The sequence below is a fragment of the Megalobrama amblycephala genome, linkage group LG2, assembly GCF_018812025.1.
Source record: "Megalobrama amblycephala isolate DHTTF-2021 linkage group LG2, ASM1881202v1, whole genome shotgun sequence".
Lineage (NCBI taxonomy): Eukaryota > Metazoa > Chordata > Actinopteri > Cypriniformes > Xenocyprididae > Megalobrama > Megalobrama amblycephala.
The window spans coordinates 43221508-43235638 of record NC_063045.1 but is presented as its reverse complement, the minus strand read 5'-3'; the positions used below and the strand labels follow the sequence as shown (position 1 = coordinate 43235638).

General features: G+C 41.0%; 1 protein-coding gene across 5 annotated transcripts in view; it reads left to right on the top strand.

Moving 5' to 3' along the window:
* Window positions 1–3017: 3017 nt before the first annotated feature.
* Window positions 3018–14131, top strand: part of pcdh1a (protocadherin 1a) — a 104957-nt gene continuing 93843 nt past the window's right edge. The window contains exons 1-3 of one of the 5 annotated variants that reach the window (XM_048177030.1): window positions 3018–3680; window positions 7821–8639; window positions 9207–11393. In XM_048177030.1, the coding sequence (XP_048032987.1) occupies window positions 7848–8639; window positions 9207–11393 (2979 nt within the window). In that variant the 5' untranslated portion in view covers window positions 3018–3680; window positions 7821–7847. Of the gene's footprint in view, window positions 3681–4617; window positions 7715–7820; window positions 8640–9206; window positions 11394–14131 lie in introns of those variants that run through there. The other 4 variants (XM_048177023.1, XM_048177015.1, XM_048176999.1 and 1 more) reach the window with 4 other exon arrangements.

Here is a 14131-nt window from a genome sequence, read left to right as displayed (position 1 = left end):
AACTTACTTCGTGACCGTTAAAAAGTACATTCTATATCGTATGAATATGTGTAATATAAATGAGATTTTGGCATAATATCGGTTCAGTTACGGATGTATTCTGGTGCTTTTCTGGCTGACATCTGGGGATTCTGGCACTGTTGTGGGCCAGTTATGGTTAATTTCTAGGACATGGAAGAAGTTATGGGTGAGTTTTGGTCTATTTCCGGTGTTGGTCTGCCTCACTTTCGGTAAGTAGCTTTTGAGCCAATCTTGGACTGTAATTCCATGCGGTATGTGGGCCAAACTCTCATCCGAAATTCAACTGGATTTGGCCCGACACAAATTTGCTATCTGGGTTTTGCCAAGCCTGCACAGAAGTGAGCTTTGCAGCTGACGTCTACCTGACAGTCAAAGCAGTGTTACGTGACAAAAGTGCGGAATCGAAGGAAGACCGTGATTGTTTAGGGTGCCATTTTGGACATGGTTAGCGCAGTTCAGTATCTTACCAGAAGTAGTAGGTCATCCAGGTACTTTTCGTCTGTTTTATGAATACTGTTAATTCATACTACTTGTGTGTCTTTAAACCTGCATGGCCTTATGGAACATGCTGATAATGTGTGACCTCTGCACAGAGGTATTTTTGGTCCTGAGACTTCCACAGAAGATATATGTACTTTTTTTTTTTTTTTTTTAATATTTAGACCACTTCTATTATTAATTGCTATCAGGATGTGAAGAAAGTGTCAGCAGTATGACAAAAAGTGTTTATGAAAAACATTGCCTACCCTTTTTAAGTCTCCTCCACTTCCCAGTTTGTGAGACAAAGGACAAAAATAAATATGGGAACAGTTGTAAGATCTAAAACATGTAAATATACAGATCACTGCACTGTGAATGTGTGCTTGCAAGGTGTTTTTGAATCTGATATTCAGGTTCGAGCATGTAGCCTACATGCTTATTTTTTTCCCTATTGATCAGATTATTTCAGGTCTACACCACCCATTTCAATCCAAACAAATTTTAAGTCAGATCAAGCCCAATTGGATCGATTGAAGTGTTTACATGAAGGCTTTCCAATTTGATTGAGCCAGTATTTGATTCATTTGGCTGCATGTAAACGCATGCAAGTTACCTCACCCACCCTAAAAGAAATAAATGTAGGCCTACATGATATAGATGCAGCAGTAGATGTTTCCTGTCTGTTGTTGGTGTCTTCATTCATGTTGCCTTACAGTGGATTTCAATGGCTACCAACAGATTGAAGGTCAAAATTACAGTTTCAGTGCAGCTTCAAGGGCTTTAAACGATACCAGATGAGTAATAAGGGTCTTATCTAGCGAATTGATCGGTCATTTTCGAAAAAAATACAACCGTTTATGCTTTATAAACAAAATATCGCCTTGAACGTACTTTCCGCTTCCGCATTCTTCATAACGCTTACGCTGAATGTCCTACGCCTTCCCTCTTCAAGTTACGGAAAAAAACTAAACTGGCGCCGCGTTCGTTCCGTAAGTAGAATAGGGAAGGCGTAGAACATTCAGCGTAAGCTTTATGAAGAATGCGGAAGCGGAAAGTACGTTCAAGGCGATATTTTGTTTATAAAGCATAAACGGTTGTATTTTTTTCGAAAATGACAGATCGATTCGCTAGATAAGACCCTTATTACTCATCTGGTATCGTTTAAAGTCCTTGAAGCTGCACTGAAACTGTAATTTTGACCTTAAATCTGTTGGTAGCCATTGAAATCCACTGTCAGGAGAATAATCCTGGAATGTTTTCCTCAAAAACCTTCATTTCTTTTCGACTGATGAAAGAAAGACATGAACATCTTGGATGACATGGGGGTGAGTAAATTTATCAGGAAAAGTGTATTTAAAAGTGGACTAATCCTTTAATTTCTAATGCTCTCATTTTTATGTAGGCTGTATTCATGGATGAGGTCTAGTCTTTCTCTTCACACAAACCGTTACACAATCTAGCATTCTGTTTTCAGCATGAGAACAACAACAGCGGCTCTGTGTGTGTGTGTGTGTGTGTGTGTGTGTGTGTGTGTGTGTGTGTGTGTGTGTGTGTATGCGTGGGCGTGGGCGATGGAGGAGTGGATTTATGGGGTAGATTAGAGGCAACGTGTACACGCTTTGCCAGCCGTGTGTACATGCCGCCCGTGGGTGGCGCCAAAAGAGCAAAGAGCGCTCAGCTCTTAACTGTTGAATGCATCAAACTGTATTTGTTCATTGGATGCGATTCCAACTCGATCAATACTCATCACATTTTACGACCCAATTGCTCAGGATTATGATCCACGCACGAGAAAGTAACGACACAACGAGCAGAGCTCCGTGAATGACCCTTGGAGGGGTCTGATGCTTAAAGACTCTGAAGCCACACACCCTTTAAATCTAATAACTCATTAAATGAAAACAGATGAAATGGTGATTTGACTCATCTCTACGTGAATCGTTTTCCCTGAACCGTACCGTTTCAAAGTACCGGTTCAAAGGCAATGCTAACGTGATCCTAACTTGTTCTCTAAAACGCCACTCTTTTTTTTTTTTTTTTTTTTTTTTGTTGTTGTTGTTGTTGTTTTTTTCATGTAATTTTATGTGTAGCTACCAGTTCAGTTTTTCTTACAGCCAAACATTTACAACACGAAGGCATTTGGCAATTTTCATTTGCATTTATCATTTTTGATTTAAGCAAGTACCTCATTTTAATTAGTCAAATTTTCAGTTTAGTCCAAAGACCACATGATTTCTCAGTTCGACAGAGAAGGCGTTGTTTTGGAAATGCCTGTTCAAAGTTCAATGACTCGTGAACTGCTCGAACCGATTCGGTCAGATTCTGGTTTTGTGAACCGGTTCAGACAATTCATTGAAATGTTCCGACTAAACAACAACAAAAACGCTAATAGGAAGCAATGAAACACAATTAAAACATACATGAGCCATATATTAGGCTATTAACAATTATACTATTTTCCTAACCTAAATGCTTTTTTTTTTCATCAAACAGCCTGTGGCGCGTGAGAGCCCCACCTCCTCTCGCTCTGCGCGTCCGCCTGCGCGCGCTTCTAGAGGGGAACAGCGCGCGGTGCTGAGAAATCTCTCCACTCACTCCCTCACATGCATAGAAATGCAGGATTAACCCTGTGCGGAGAAGATCCTTGTGCCAAAACTGCGTTGATAGTCTACTTCTGAGGAAAGCGAAGGGGAAAACCCGAATCCATACGTTCTGCCATGTACTGTTACATTTTTACATTATTTCCGGTAGATTATGCTATCATTCCGTAAAAATAACGAGGAGCACTATCAAATTTTGTGAAAAGCTGTACTCTCTTAAAATGGGTGTTTGAGGATTTATGGACTGAAACGGGGGAAGTTGCTCGTTTTAAAAGCGTTTCTGTGTTGAGAAACATCAGCAAAGACATTTGAACAGTCATCATCAGCCGTAATTTCTGATTCATTATCACTTAAATGAGTGCCGATGTTATCAAACTGACGCGGAGTCGTGGGAATGGCGTGGAAAATAGCTCGGCTACTTATGGATTGTTTTCCAACGGAAGGATTTTATGTTTTCTTGATGTCTGGATTCTTTAAATCAGGTGTTTAGGGGTCCGCGTAACCTCGAAGGAAACATCAGCTGTAGTTGATCCTCAGACAAGAAGCCTCGGTCTTGGCAGGAAAAAGTGATCGACGAAGGTAGGCAACGAACTTTACTGTCGCCACTGGAAAATGAATAAAGCTGAGAGGAAGGTTCGATATGTCGACGGGTCACATTTAAATATTCGATACACGGCGCCACTGTAGAAACTATAGGGGTTATGAAAGATTACGTATTGATGTCAGTGATTTGTGTGCGAGCCCTTATTATTTCGAGATTCTGACCACATTTGCATGGCGTTGATGTTTTCCTGAATCAATCGGGCTGTTTAGGTTTACATACAAATAACCAAATGGCACTTGTTTGTTACCGCTTAGCCCATTTAGTACGTCGCGAATTCAGGGAATGTCATTTTTATTATGCAGTAAACGGTTTGCAGGTCTTTTGCTACGCATTTTAAGGTGCAGAACATTTATTCGTAAGCCAGCTGCGATAAAGATAGTTGACGAACGACCAGTTGAATGTAGGCTACTGTTTGCTGCGCGCAACTGCAAGTCATGTATAACATTGTTATCGTTAAAACTCGCCATCTAGTCGCACAGGGTTAGATTTTATTCAACAGGACTGCAGATATAAAGGAAATCGCAGTGGAGCGCCCACCTGGGTTGGCTGGGTCAACAGCAGGATCAATGTTTGGTCAAATCCCTGTAAGGCTGATTACAGGATTCCCCCTTCCACCATCTCCACCCACAACCCTATCTGAGCTCAAAGGAAAGGGTGATGTGCATCTACAAAATGGGGTTTAAAATCCAAAACAATTGATTGATTGAATGAATAAATAAATATAGAATCACTTCGTACCCCCATGAAGAAGACAATAATACTAATTATTATCATTGTTGTTGTTGTTGTTTTCACCAAAAAAAAAAAAAAAAAAAAAAAAAAAAAAAAATATATATATATATATATATATATATATATATATATATATATATATATATATATATACACATACACACACATATATATATTGCAGTTATCAAATAGGAAAATATACTATTCTTAATGACGTTATGCAAAGGATATTTAAAAATCCTATGTTGGTCCAAAAAAAAAAAAAAAAAAAGAAGTATGGTCTTAAACAGCCAGTTGCCTGTGAAATTACTCTGCATTTGTCCATAGGGTGGACGAATATGGGTAACTGATTTAATTTGACTGAGCTGAAATGCTAAACCTGTTGAACCTGAATGAATGTGATAACAGATGATTTACAGCACTGCAGAAAAATAAAAGGTCACAATACTTCAGGGAAAATGAAATGTCTGCATGAACTATCAGTCAAAAATGACTTCAGAACTTGTTTAGGGTGGATTTCACCCATATTAATTTCTGAAATTGTTGCAGACATCTTGTGCAGTGTAAGCAAGGCTTGGCATTACAACTGAGGGTTCTGTCTGAAAATGCTTGTGCTGTAATTTCAACAGACCTCTGAATATTCTCAGCGCTGTGTGAGATTGATACACTGGCTGAATGTGGCTGGTTCGTTTAGATTGTCTATGTGTGCTAGCGTTCACCAGGGAGGCAGTCAGTCCATGGTGAGCATATGTTCTGTTCATTGCTTCTCCACAGCGTGTAACCAACTGATGTCTTTGAAACAGACTGTATATTTAATGCTTTCATCCACATTTTCCGGCTTACTCTTGAGTTCAGAGCTATTATAATAACCTTTTGTTCATGAGGCACTCTGAATAGTTGAAAAAATCAACAGCCCTTAAATAGTTTGCTGAGTGTTTGTAGACTCTTATCAGGATGAGATGAAGTGCTTATGCTCTTGGGGTGTTTGAAGAGTCTCTTATGTAAAGTGTGTTGCTGTGTTTTACATTTTTAATATTATTTTTATGATTTCCTGGATTCATGTATGAATCTGTGTCAATTTGTTGTAGCTGTTGAGGGAGTGAAAAAAAAAAAGAAAAGACAATTGTTTCTACAACCTGTCAGTGGTGGCCTGAAAAAAGTAAGCAAGCAAGTGAACCTCCCCTTTACACATTTCAACAAAATGTTCTCACTTCCCTGTGAACCACCCTACCAAGGCAAAATGCAATAACTGTCAGAGCTAGAACTGAGGAAATAGCTTCAAAGTTTTTTTGATTGATTTTTTTTTTTTTTAATACCCCGTTTTCTCTGAATCTGAGGAGAGTTCAGCCAAATCTGTCTGTTAGAGGACAGATCATAGACCCAATTTCGGTCATAACCCACTTTTAACAGATGTGTAGTTATTGTGCTTTGTCTTTGTAGGGCAGTGCAGTGTCAGTGGATTTCTATTCAGTTTGAATAGTGTGGTTACAAATAATTACATGCGCTAGCCAGTGATTTGCAGCAGCATACTTAAAGCCCTTAAGGTTTATAAATTCTCAAATGAAGAAAAAAACAAAGAAACATAATGCACAAAAAGCCACGAAATGGCATTTTCTCCACTGGGACATAATGAATGGGCCAACATATAACCGTTATGAGTATTTTCACACATCTACAGTATAGCAGTAGATCCAATGTTCCAGTCTTACCACATTACTAGGGTCCACCTTCCCACTGCCATGAGTGCAAGTTATTGCCTGGGCCTTCAGAGGCTGTGCTTTATGCCACAGTCCCTAATCATGTTTTTACCCTATACACTATCAGCACAGCTAAATCGACAGGAGGCTGCCCTGCAAATGCAAAAAGAGGACACATCAATACCTGGGCAATTAGTGCATCAATACACTGCACTCCCAATCTTAACAGATACGGAGGAATTGGATTTCTGATTGGATTTCTATGCATTCTTGTGTTTAGCTATTTTGTATAACACTTATTTACTTTCCTTTGGATCATGGTCACTTGCAAATCCTGTATTGATTCTGGTTTGACTTATGCTTCATTCTAGATGTTACATGAATGTTTTGCATAAAAACATACAGGGTCTTTAAAGACAGCAGCATTAAGTGCCACAGCTCAACAAACTGTCCACTGTCCTTTAAAGGCGCAACATCTTCTCACTTAGAAAATAATTAAACTCCAAAACCATTCGGTGCTTAAAAAGGAGAGAAACCTGGATCCAGGGGAATACAGATCAAAGCAGATGCTAAAATAGAGGATAGTGATTAATGAGGAAGCCTAGCAGGTTGAAAATCAAACATGAGCATTACAGTGTGTAAATTAGCCTGAAACTTTTGAGCCTTGATAGGACAGATATTTTTTCATCTGTCTTGAGTAAATCTGTACTGTGAGATAAGGGCTGGCCTTCAGGTGCTCTGTGACCTGGGAGTGCAGCGTCTTAATATACCGGTGTTTCACAGAGGGGAATCTTTCAGCCTACATTCTGTGATGCTGAATGGTTCCTTTGCTGTGTTAGCAGTCTTCTTCGTACCTTTTGTCTCATCAGCACTTTGCATTGAGAAACTGCCTATTTTACGTTATGGGCCAATCAAATGAGTGTAACCTTCATTAAAGGGAAGTCATCCAAAATAATAGCCCCATCACTGGCTGTGAATATGTATAGGATTAAGGTTATGTTGAGGAAATGCATTATAAACTGCATATAAGATGGTTTAATTTATGTTGTAAATAGTACAAAGCTTGCTGAGCTGTTGTTTTGAGCCTAACAGTAAACCATACCTTCTTATTAAAAAGCCCATTAAGAAGTGTCTTATTACGTGTTCTAAATCATTAATTTTCAAAAGCAGCTTAGCTTGGACAGGCACTCAAAAGGGTGCTAATTAACATTTTCCTGTGTGGTATTAATAGGGATGATTTAACTTCCAGATTTAAGCAAAGAAGCATTGTTGTAACAGTAATGCTACTAAATCATTGGCTGAAGTTGAAAACATTAACATGGTTTCAAACACCTTTGTGAACGACATTTTTACAGTAGGCCTTCTTTTCCATTCTTTACATACAAGTAATTGTCTGCTCAAAAATGAGGATGATAAATAATGTAAGATAATGAGAGAGGAGGCTTTTAGTGGTGTCGGGGGAAGAGGCATTTTCCGGAGAGCTTTTACAACTCTTAGCCTTGGATTTAGTGCTCACAATGTGTACACAAAACAGTGTGTGTGAATTCTTTTTCACCCTTGCCTAGTCCATCAACAGTAAAGTAAGTTAAAATAAAAAAATGAAGTTTGTTTTTCTATGTTTATTCAAAAGAGTACCGCACGGCACACTTGTTGATGATTTAACATGTTTTTCATGCTGTTTTGCAGACTGAGGTGTTACCTCTCCGAGGGCCCATGGATCTCCCTGTGGTGTTGTTTCTGCTGTGGGGACTGTTACTGGACTTGCTGAGTGGTGCGGTGGGAGGCATTCTATACCGCGTACATGAGGAACAGCCTCCAAGCACACTGATTGGCAGCCTGGCGGCTGACCAGGGGCTACCAGACACTGGACACCTGTACAAACTGGAGGTGGGCGCTCCCTATCTGCGGGTGGATGGCAAAACTGGAGATATCTTTACCACTGAGATCCCCATAGACAGAGAGACACTGAAGGATTGTCGTAATAAAGGCAAGCCCTGCTTCCTGGAGTTTGAGGTATCCGTCACAGACCTTATTCAAAATCAGAGTCCACGGCTGATAGAGGGAAGGATCGAGGTGCAGGATATCAATGATAATACACCACAATTCCCCTCACCTGTCCTTACCCTCTCAGTTCCAGAGAACACCCACATGGGGTCACTCTTTTCAATTCCACTGGCCACTGACAAAGATACAGAGAGGAATGGAGTAGCTGACTACACCTTAACGGCAGGACCAGAGGCTGTAGCACTCTTTGGTCTGCAAGTTGCAGAGGACCGAGGTGAAAAATTGCCTCAACTCATTGTGTTGGGAAGTCTTGATCGAGAGCTGAAAGACTCCTATGACCTCACCATCAAAGCTGTGGATGGAGGCAATCCACCTCGCTACAGCAGTGCCTTGCTGAGGGTTGTCATTGCTGATGCCAACGACAATGCACCCACGTTTGAAAAATCTTCCTACGAAGCAGAGGTTGCAGAGAACAGCCCAATCGGACATTCTGTGTTACAGGTAAAATGGCAAACATGCTAGGTCAACCTTTAGATCCAAGGCAAGATAAATTGTCTGTTGCATCATGTCTGAGTGTGAAATGTTAATGAGCACTGCTGTCCCAACCTCCCAGCTGTCTGTTCTTCACTTTGATGCTTTACACCAGTGAAGTATGGCCTGACTACTACATGCACTTTCTTAAATTATTAGAATAATCCATTTTGATCATCACATACACACACATTTGGATAAAAAATTAAACAAGTATAAATTAATTTAAATTTGAAAGAGATTATTGAGATGATCTGTATAGTTTGTTTTTAAGGAACCCCACTCTCTATAGATAGCCTATGCCCCAGAAATCCTGTTATGCAATACGTTGACTATGTTCCCAGTTTTGCACTATAAATAGGTTCCCTGTGTTCAAATACACAATATTTAATGCCCAATGTCTGATGAATGTTGTTTTGCAGTCTTGTCCTATTTTTGTAAATCGTCTTGTATATGTGTAAAATCTATTTTGTTTTTATTTTAGTGTTTTACATATTCATTTGTTTCAGTCCAATTTATTTTATTTTTTTATTGCAGGTGAAGGCTAATGATTCAGACATGGGTCCTAATGGCGAGATTGAATACACATTACATCAGGCCATTGATCCTGTGCCAAAACTGCTCCGGATAGACCGCTCATCAGGCATCATATATGTCAAAGGCCCATTGGATCGTGAGGAAATCAACAATTTGAAATTTTATGTCGTTGCACGAGATAAAGGCCCCTCACCCAAAAGTTCTAAAACGTATGTTTCTATTGATGTGACGGACCAGAATGACAATGCACCAGCAGTGGAGATTCGAGGCATTGGTCTTGTGACTCATAGTGATGGGGTAGCAAACATTTCAGAGGATATGCCAGTTGGCACTGCAGTGGCATTGGTACAGGTTTCAGACAAGGATGAGGGAGAGAATGCCGTGGTGACCTGTGTGGTTGCAGGTGATGTTCCTTTCCAGCTTCGGCCAGCCAGTGATTCATCAGTTGACAACAAGAGGAAGTACTTTCTGCAGACGACAACACCTCTGGACTATGAAAGAGTTAGGGACTACCGGGTGGAGATAGTGGCAGTGGATTCAGGCAATCCAGCTCTGTCCAGCACTAACTCGCTAAAAGTCCAAGTGACTGACACAAATGACAATTCCCCCATTTTCTCACCAACCCTGTTTGAAGTGGAGTTTGCTGAGGAGAACCAACCAGGAGAAAAGGTGGTAGATGTAGTTGCCTCAGATGCAGACAGTGGCACTAATGCAGAGCTTGTCTACAGCATTATTGCAGACTCTTCAACAAGGGGGCTTTTTGAGATTGACCCCAGCTCAGGCGAAGTACGTGCTCGAAGCCCTCTTGATCGTGAGCACAAGGAGCGCTATGAGTTCCGTGTTACTGCAGCTGATAAAGGGGTTCCCAGTCACAGGGGTACTGCCACAGTTGTAATCAAAGTACTTGATCGGAATGACAACGATCCTAAGTTCATGCTGAGTGGCTACAGCTTCTCAGTCTTGGAGAACATGCCACCTCTTAGCCCTGTTGGCATGGTAACCGTACAGGACATGGATGAGGGCGAGAATGCTCAAGTTCAACTTTCTGTGGAACCGGATGTGGGTAAATTTGTGATCCAGAATGGTACTGGCACTATTCTATCCAGTATCTCATTTGACAGAGAGAAGGAGAGCAGTTACACATTCCGGTTGAAAGCTGTAGATGGAGGGGACCCACCCAGGTCATCCTACGTTGGAGTGACAATCAATGTCCTCGATGAGAATGATAATGCACCTGTTGTCACCAAACCATCTAACTCATCCTTTATGCGTCTGTCTCCCATGGCTGCTCCAGACAGTGTTGTGGAAGTGGTTGAAGCAGAGGACATTGATTCTGGTTCCAATGCTGAACTAGTATACAGCATTGCTGGGGGAAATCCACATGACCTTTTTTACATCTCTCCATCTAATGGCGAGATCACACTTACCAAGGAACTAACTCGAAAACATAGTGGTCTGCATCGACTGGTGGTAAAAGTGAGTGACAGGGGCAAACCAACCCGTCATGCTATTGCCTTGGTACACATTTACGTAAATGAAACCATTGCTAATGTAAGTCATGTGGAAGCACTTGTGGGGCATAGCTTGTACACCCCGCTGGATATGGACATTGCAGGAGACCCAGATTATGGTTTGGCTGCCCAGAGGAGCAACATTGTATATGGCAGTTTAGCTGGAGTGGCGGGAGTGGTCACTGTGATTGTTGTGGTGGTCTTCATCAGGCATCGCCTTCAAAGAGAAGCTAAGAGTGGTTATCAGGCTGGCAAGAAGGAGACCAAAGATTTGTATGCCCCCAAGCAAGGGCCAAAAAGTGGCAAGGGGAGAAAGGGTAAAAAAGGTAAGCCACCAAAGTCACCTAAACCTCTTGGAGAGGATGAGGAAGTCAGCCTTCAAAAGAGTCTGAAATTTAACCTTGATGGGGTCAACGACAGCCCCAGGATCCATTTGCCTCTGACATATCCGCCTGGAAGCCCTGACCTAGGCAGGCACTACCGTTCCAATTCCCCATTGCCCTCCATCCAGCTCCAGGCCCAGTCCCCATCTGCCTCCCAAAAGCATCAGGCTGTCCAGGAGCTCCCTGCTGCCAACACCTTTGTGGGAACAGGCGGTGATGACAACTCCACCGGCTCAGACCAGTACTCGGATTACAGCTACAAGACCAATCAACCAAAATACAGCACAAAAACGGTACCAGTCTTTATTTCTGATTTTATATATATAATGTGGTGGAGGAAAAATGGATTTTGCTTGCAATTACTGATATAGGTCATTCCAATTTTGTTTAGAATGGTGTTGATATTTGAATATTTTACTATATATGTGCTAAATATTATTCTCATTTTAATACGTGTGTTGTGGCTGAATTCCTAGCATATAATATAAAAAAAGACCATCTTAGCATACAAGAATCTGTCTGTTTGAAAGATGTCAAAAATGGCTCTTGTATTACATCATGCTCCCTCTCTATACTTTGGTCACCAATTCACTGTCAGAAAATACACTTCAATTTACTTTGTGAATAGACAATTACAAAGGTCCAGGCAAGAAATGATTTCATAGTATTTTTGTAGCGTGGCAGAGTGTAAAATGGTCATATTTTCTAGAGTTCATGCTTTCTCGGATTGCTCATGTAATCTGATCTACCCAGTGAGAGGTGCCCATCTGACCTGCTGCTATTGAACAAGTCCAAAGTCACTTTCTTTGGCTTAGATGGAATTTCAGTCTGACCCATTCAGCATGATAATTTCAGATTGAATCCAAGGGGATTGAGGGGAAATGTAAGAAATTTAAAATTGAGTATAATGTCCAGTGAGAGTGGTAGTGAAGTTTACTGTGCAGAAGCTTAAGACGGAAAGCTAGGGCACATGGGTCCTGACTCCGTCAGTACCAGTCTGGTGTTTGATAAAGCCAGCAGATGCTAGATGACAGTCAGGGTGAGTGCAGGCCTTGCAGACTCACTGACTGGGGAGAACAGTTACCCACGGCAGCTCCCACACCGTGATGGACAGCATATGGCATGGAAGTGACAATAGACTCCAGCTATGGAGAGCGTGCTGCATTGGTGTGTATTGTTTGTGTGTGTGTGTGTGTGTGTGTGTGTGTGTGTGTGTGTGTGTACTTCTAGGTTTCTGCGTGCACTCATGTAATCCGTTTGTGTGAATGTGGGCTGAGGTTCCTGTGTGTGGACTGGCTTCAGCAATTCAGCCTATCTGATCAGATTCCCGCTTGACGACATGCGTTACATAAATGGATATTTGTATCTGTGAGAGTTGAATGATAGGCATATAAACAAGGGACAGATGTTGACTCATGTGACATCTCTTGGCAGATGTGAACTCGTGAGGGAACCCCCTCCATCCCATCTGAAACCCACATCAGGCTTAACAGATTGACCAAAATAAAAAATTAAAATCTCAGCCAAACTGAGTGACAGATGTGGAGAGTGGAGCGTGACGGAGCGAATGGTAATACGCTCACCGATGACTCAGTGCGTGTGGCAATGTGCTCAGGTGCGTGTGACAGCCTTGGCTCAAGCTCTCCCAGTTTAAGCTCTGATGAGTGTAAACACAGTGGCCTTGTTTGCCGTTTATTGCCAGTGAGGATTGAGCGTGATGACTGGCTTCACTGCTTTCCTTCCTGGTCCGTAAAAAAACTCATTAAGAGGAGTTTGTTTGTTCGGAAAGACTTATCCTGAGGTGTGAAAAAACCCTCAATGCTCAATTCACAGTGGCATGGCCTGACTCCGCGAGGAGAGATTTGTTTAAATGTGTTGCTGTGTGGTGTGTTTGTGCTCATGTCTTTCACAGTTCATGGATCTTCCCAAAACTCTCTCCCTATAACCTCCAAATGTGTTAGACTGTGTGACAGATACCGAGGGGACTGCATGGATTCATCAAGTACAGTGCTGATAATTAGCTTGGTCATGGCAAAGATCTAACACCTTTTTAGTGACTTGTTCCTCTCTTTCCGGAACAGCCTTGAGTGAGAGACAGTCAGGATTAAGGGAGAGACCTTCCCAGTTATTTTTAAATGGGCGTGATGAGAGCTTGCGAAGCTGTAAATCTGTACTTAAATTAAATCCATACAATTAAAATGCTTTATTAGATGGAGATAACACTCTGTTTTCCCCCATCTTTACCATGGGCTGCCCTTCATTTCCAACTGGGAGGCAGGGATTCAAGTCTCACATCTCTTAAATTTGCAAGAGCCAGTGTGTTAGAAGAACACTCATAAAAGCCTTATACTGGGAAGGTGATGGTATATATTGTGAGATGGTAGTAATGTTTCATCTGGCAAAGATTTTGATCTATACTTATTAGTAGGCATGACTGCTTTGTTTTTATTAATGAGGATGAAGTTGTTAAAAAAGGTTGCAATGTGAAGCACAGTTTAATTGTTTATGTTTTCCTATGTGTGTCACTACTTTCCAGTAGAATTGAACTAGATGCTGTCACAGTGTTGTACTGATAATATATTTTTTTAAATGTCAACAGAAATAACTGTTTTATACTTTAAACCCTGATCTCCTAAATAACACTATAAGTATAGCTTTCTAATAAAACATTGTGAAGACTTTATGCTTTTTTAAACAGAAAGAGTGTATTCACAACTGACTTACACATTCTAACTTGCAATTAATGCTAATGCACAAATTGACTAAGATGTTACATGCAGATGTTACAGCAGTTGTAATATTCTATTTATGCTGTGTATATATCTGATGTGTAGGATGCTTTTGGGTTTGAGTTAAATAAATTCAGTTTATCGATGTTCATTCTAGGGCTGGTTCGAATACCATTTTTTGAGCTTCGAAGCTTCGTTAGTAATCAACACCAAATATTCGAAGCTTCAGAGGGAGGGTGCTGAACATATTCTTCTCTAATAAAGGCAGTATAACGAGTAGAAATATGGTGTGCCCCTTTTAA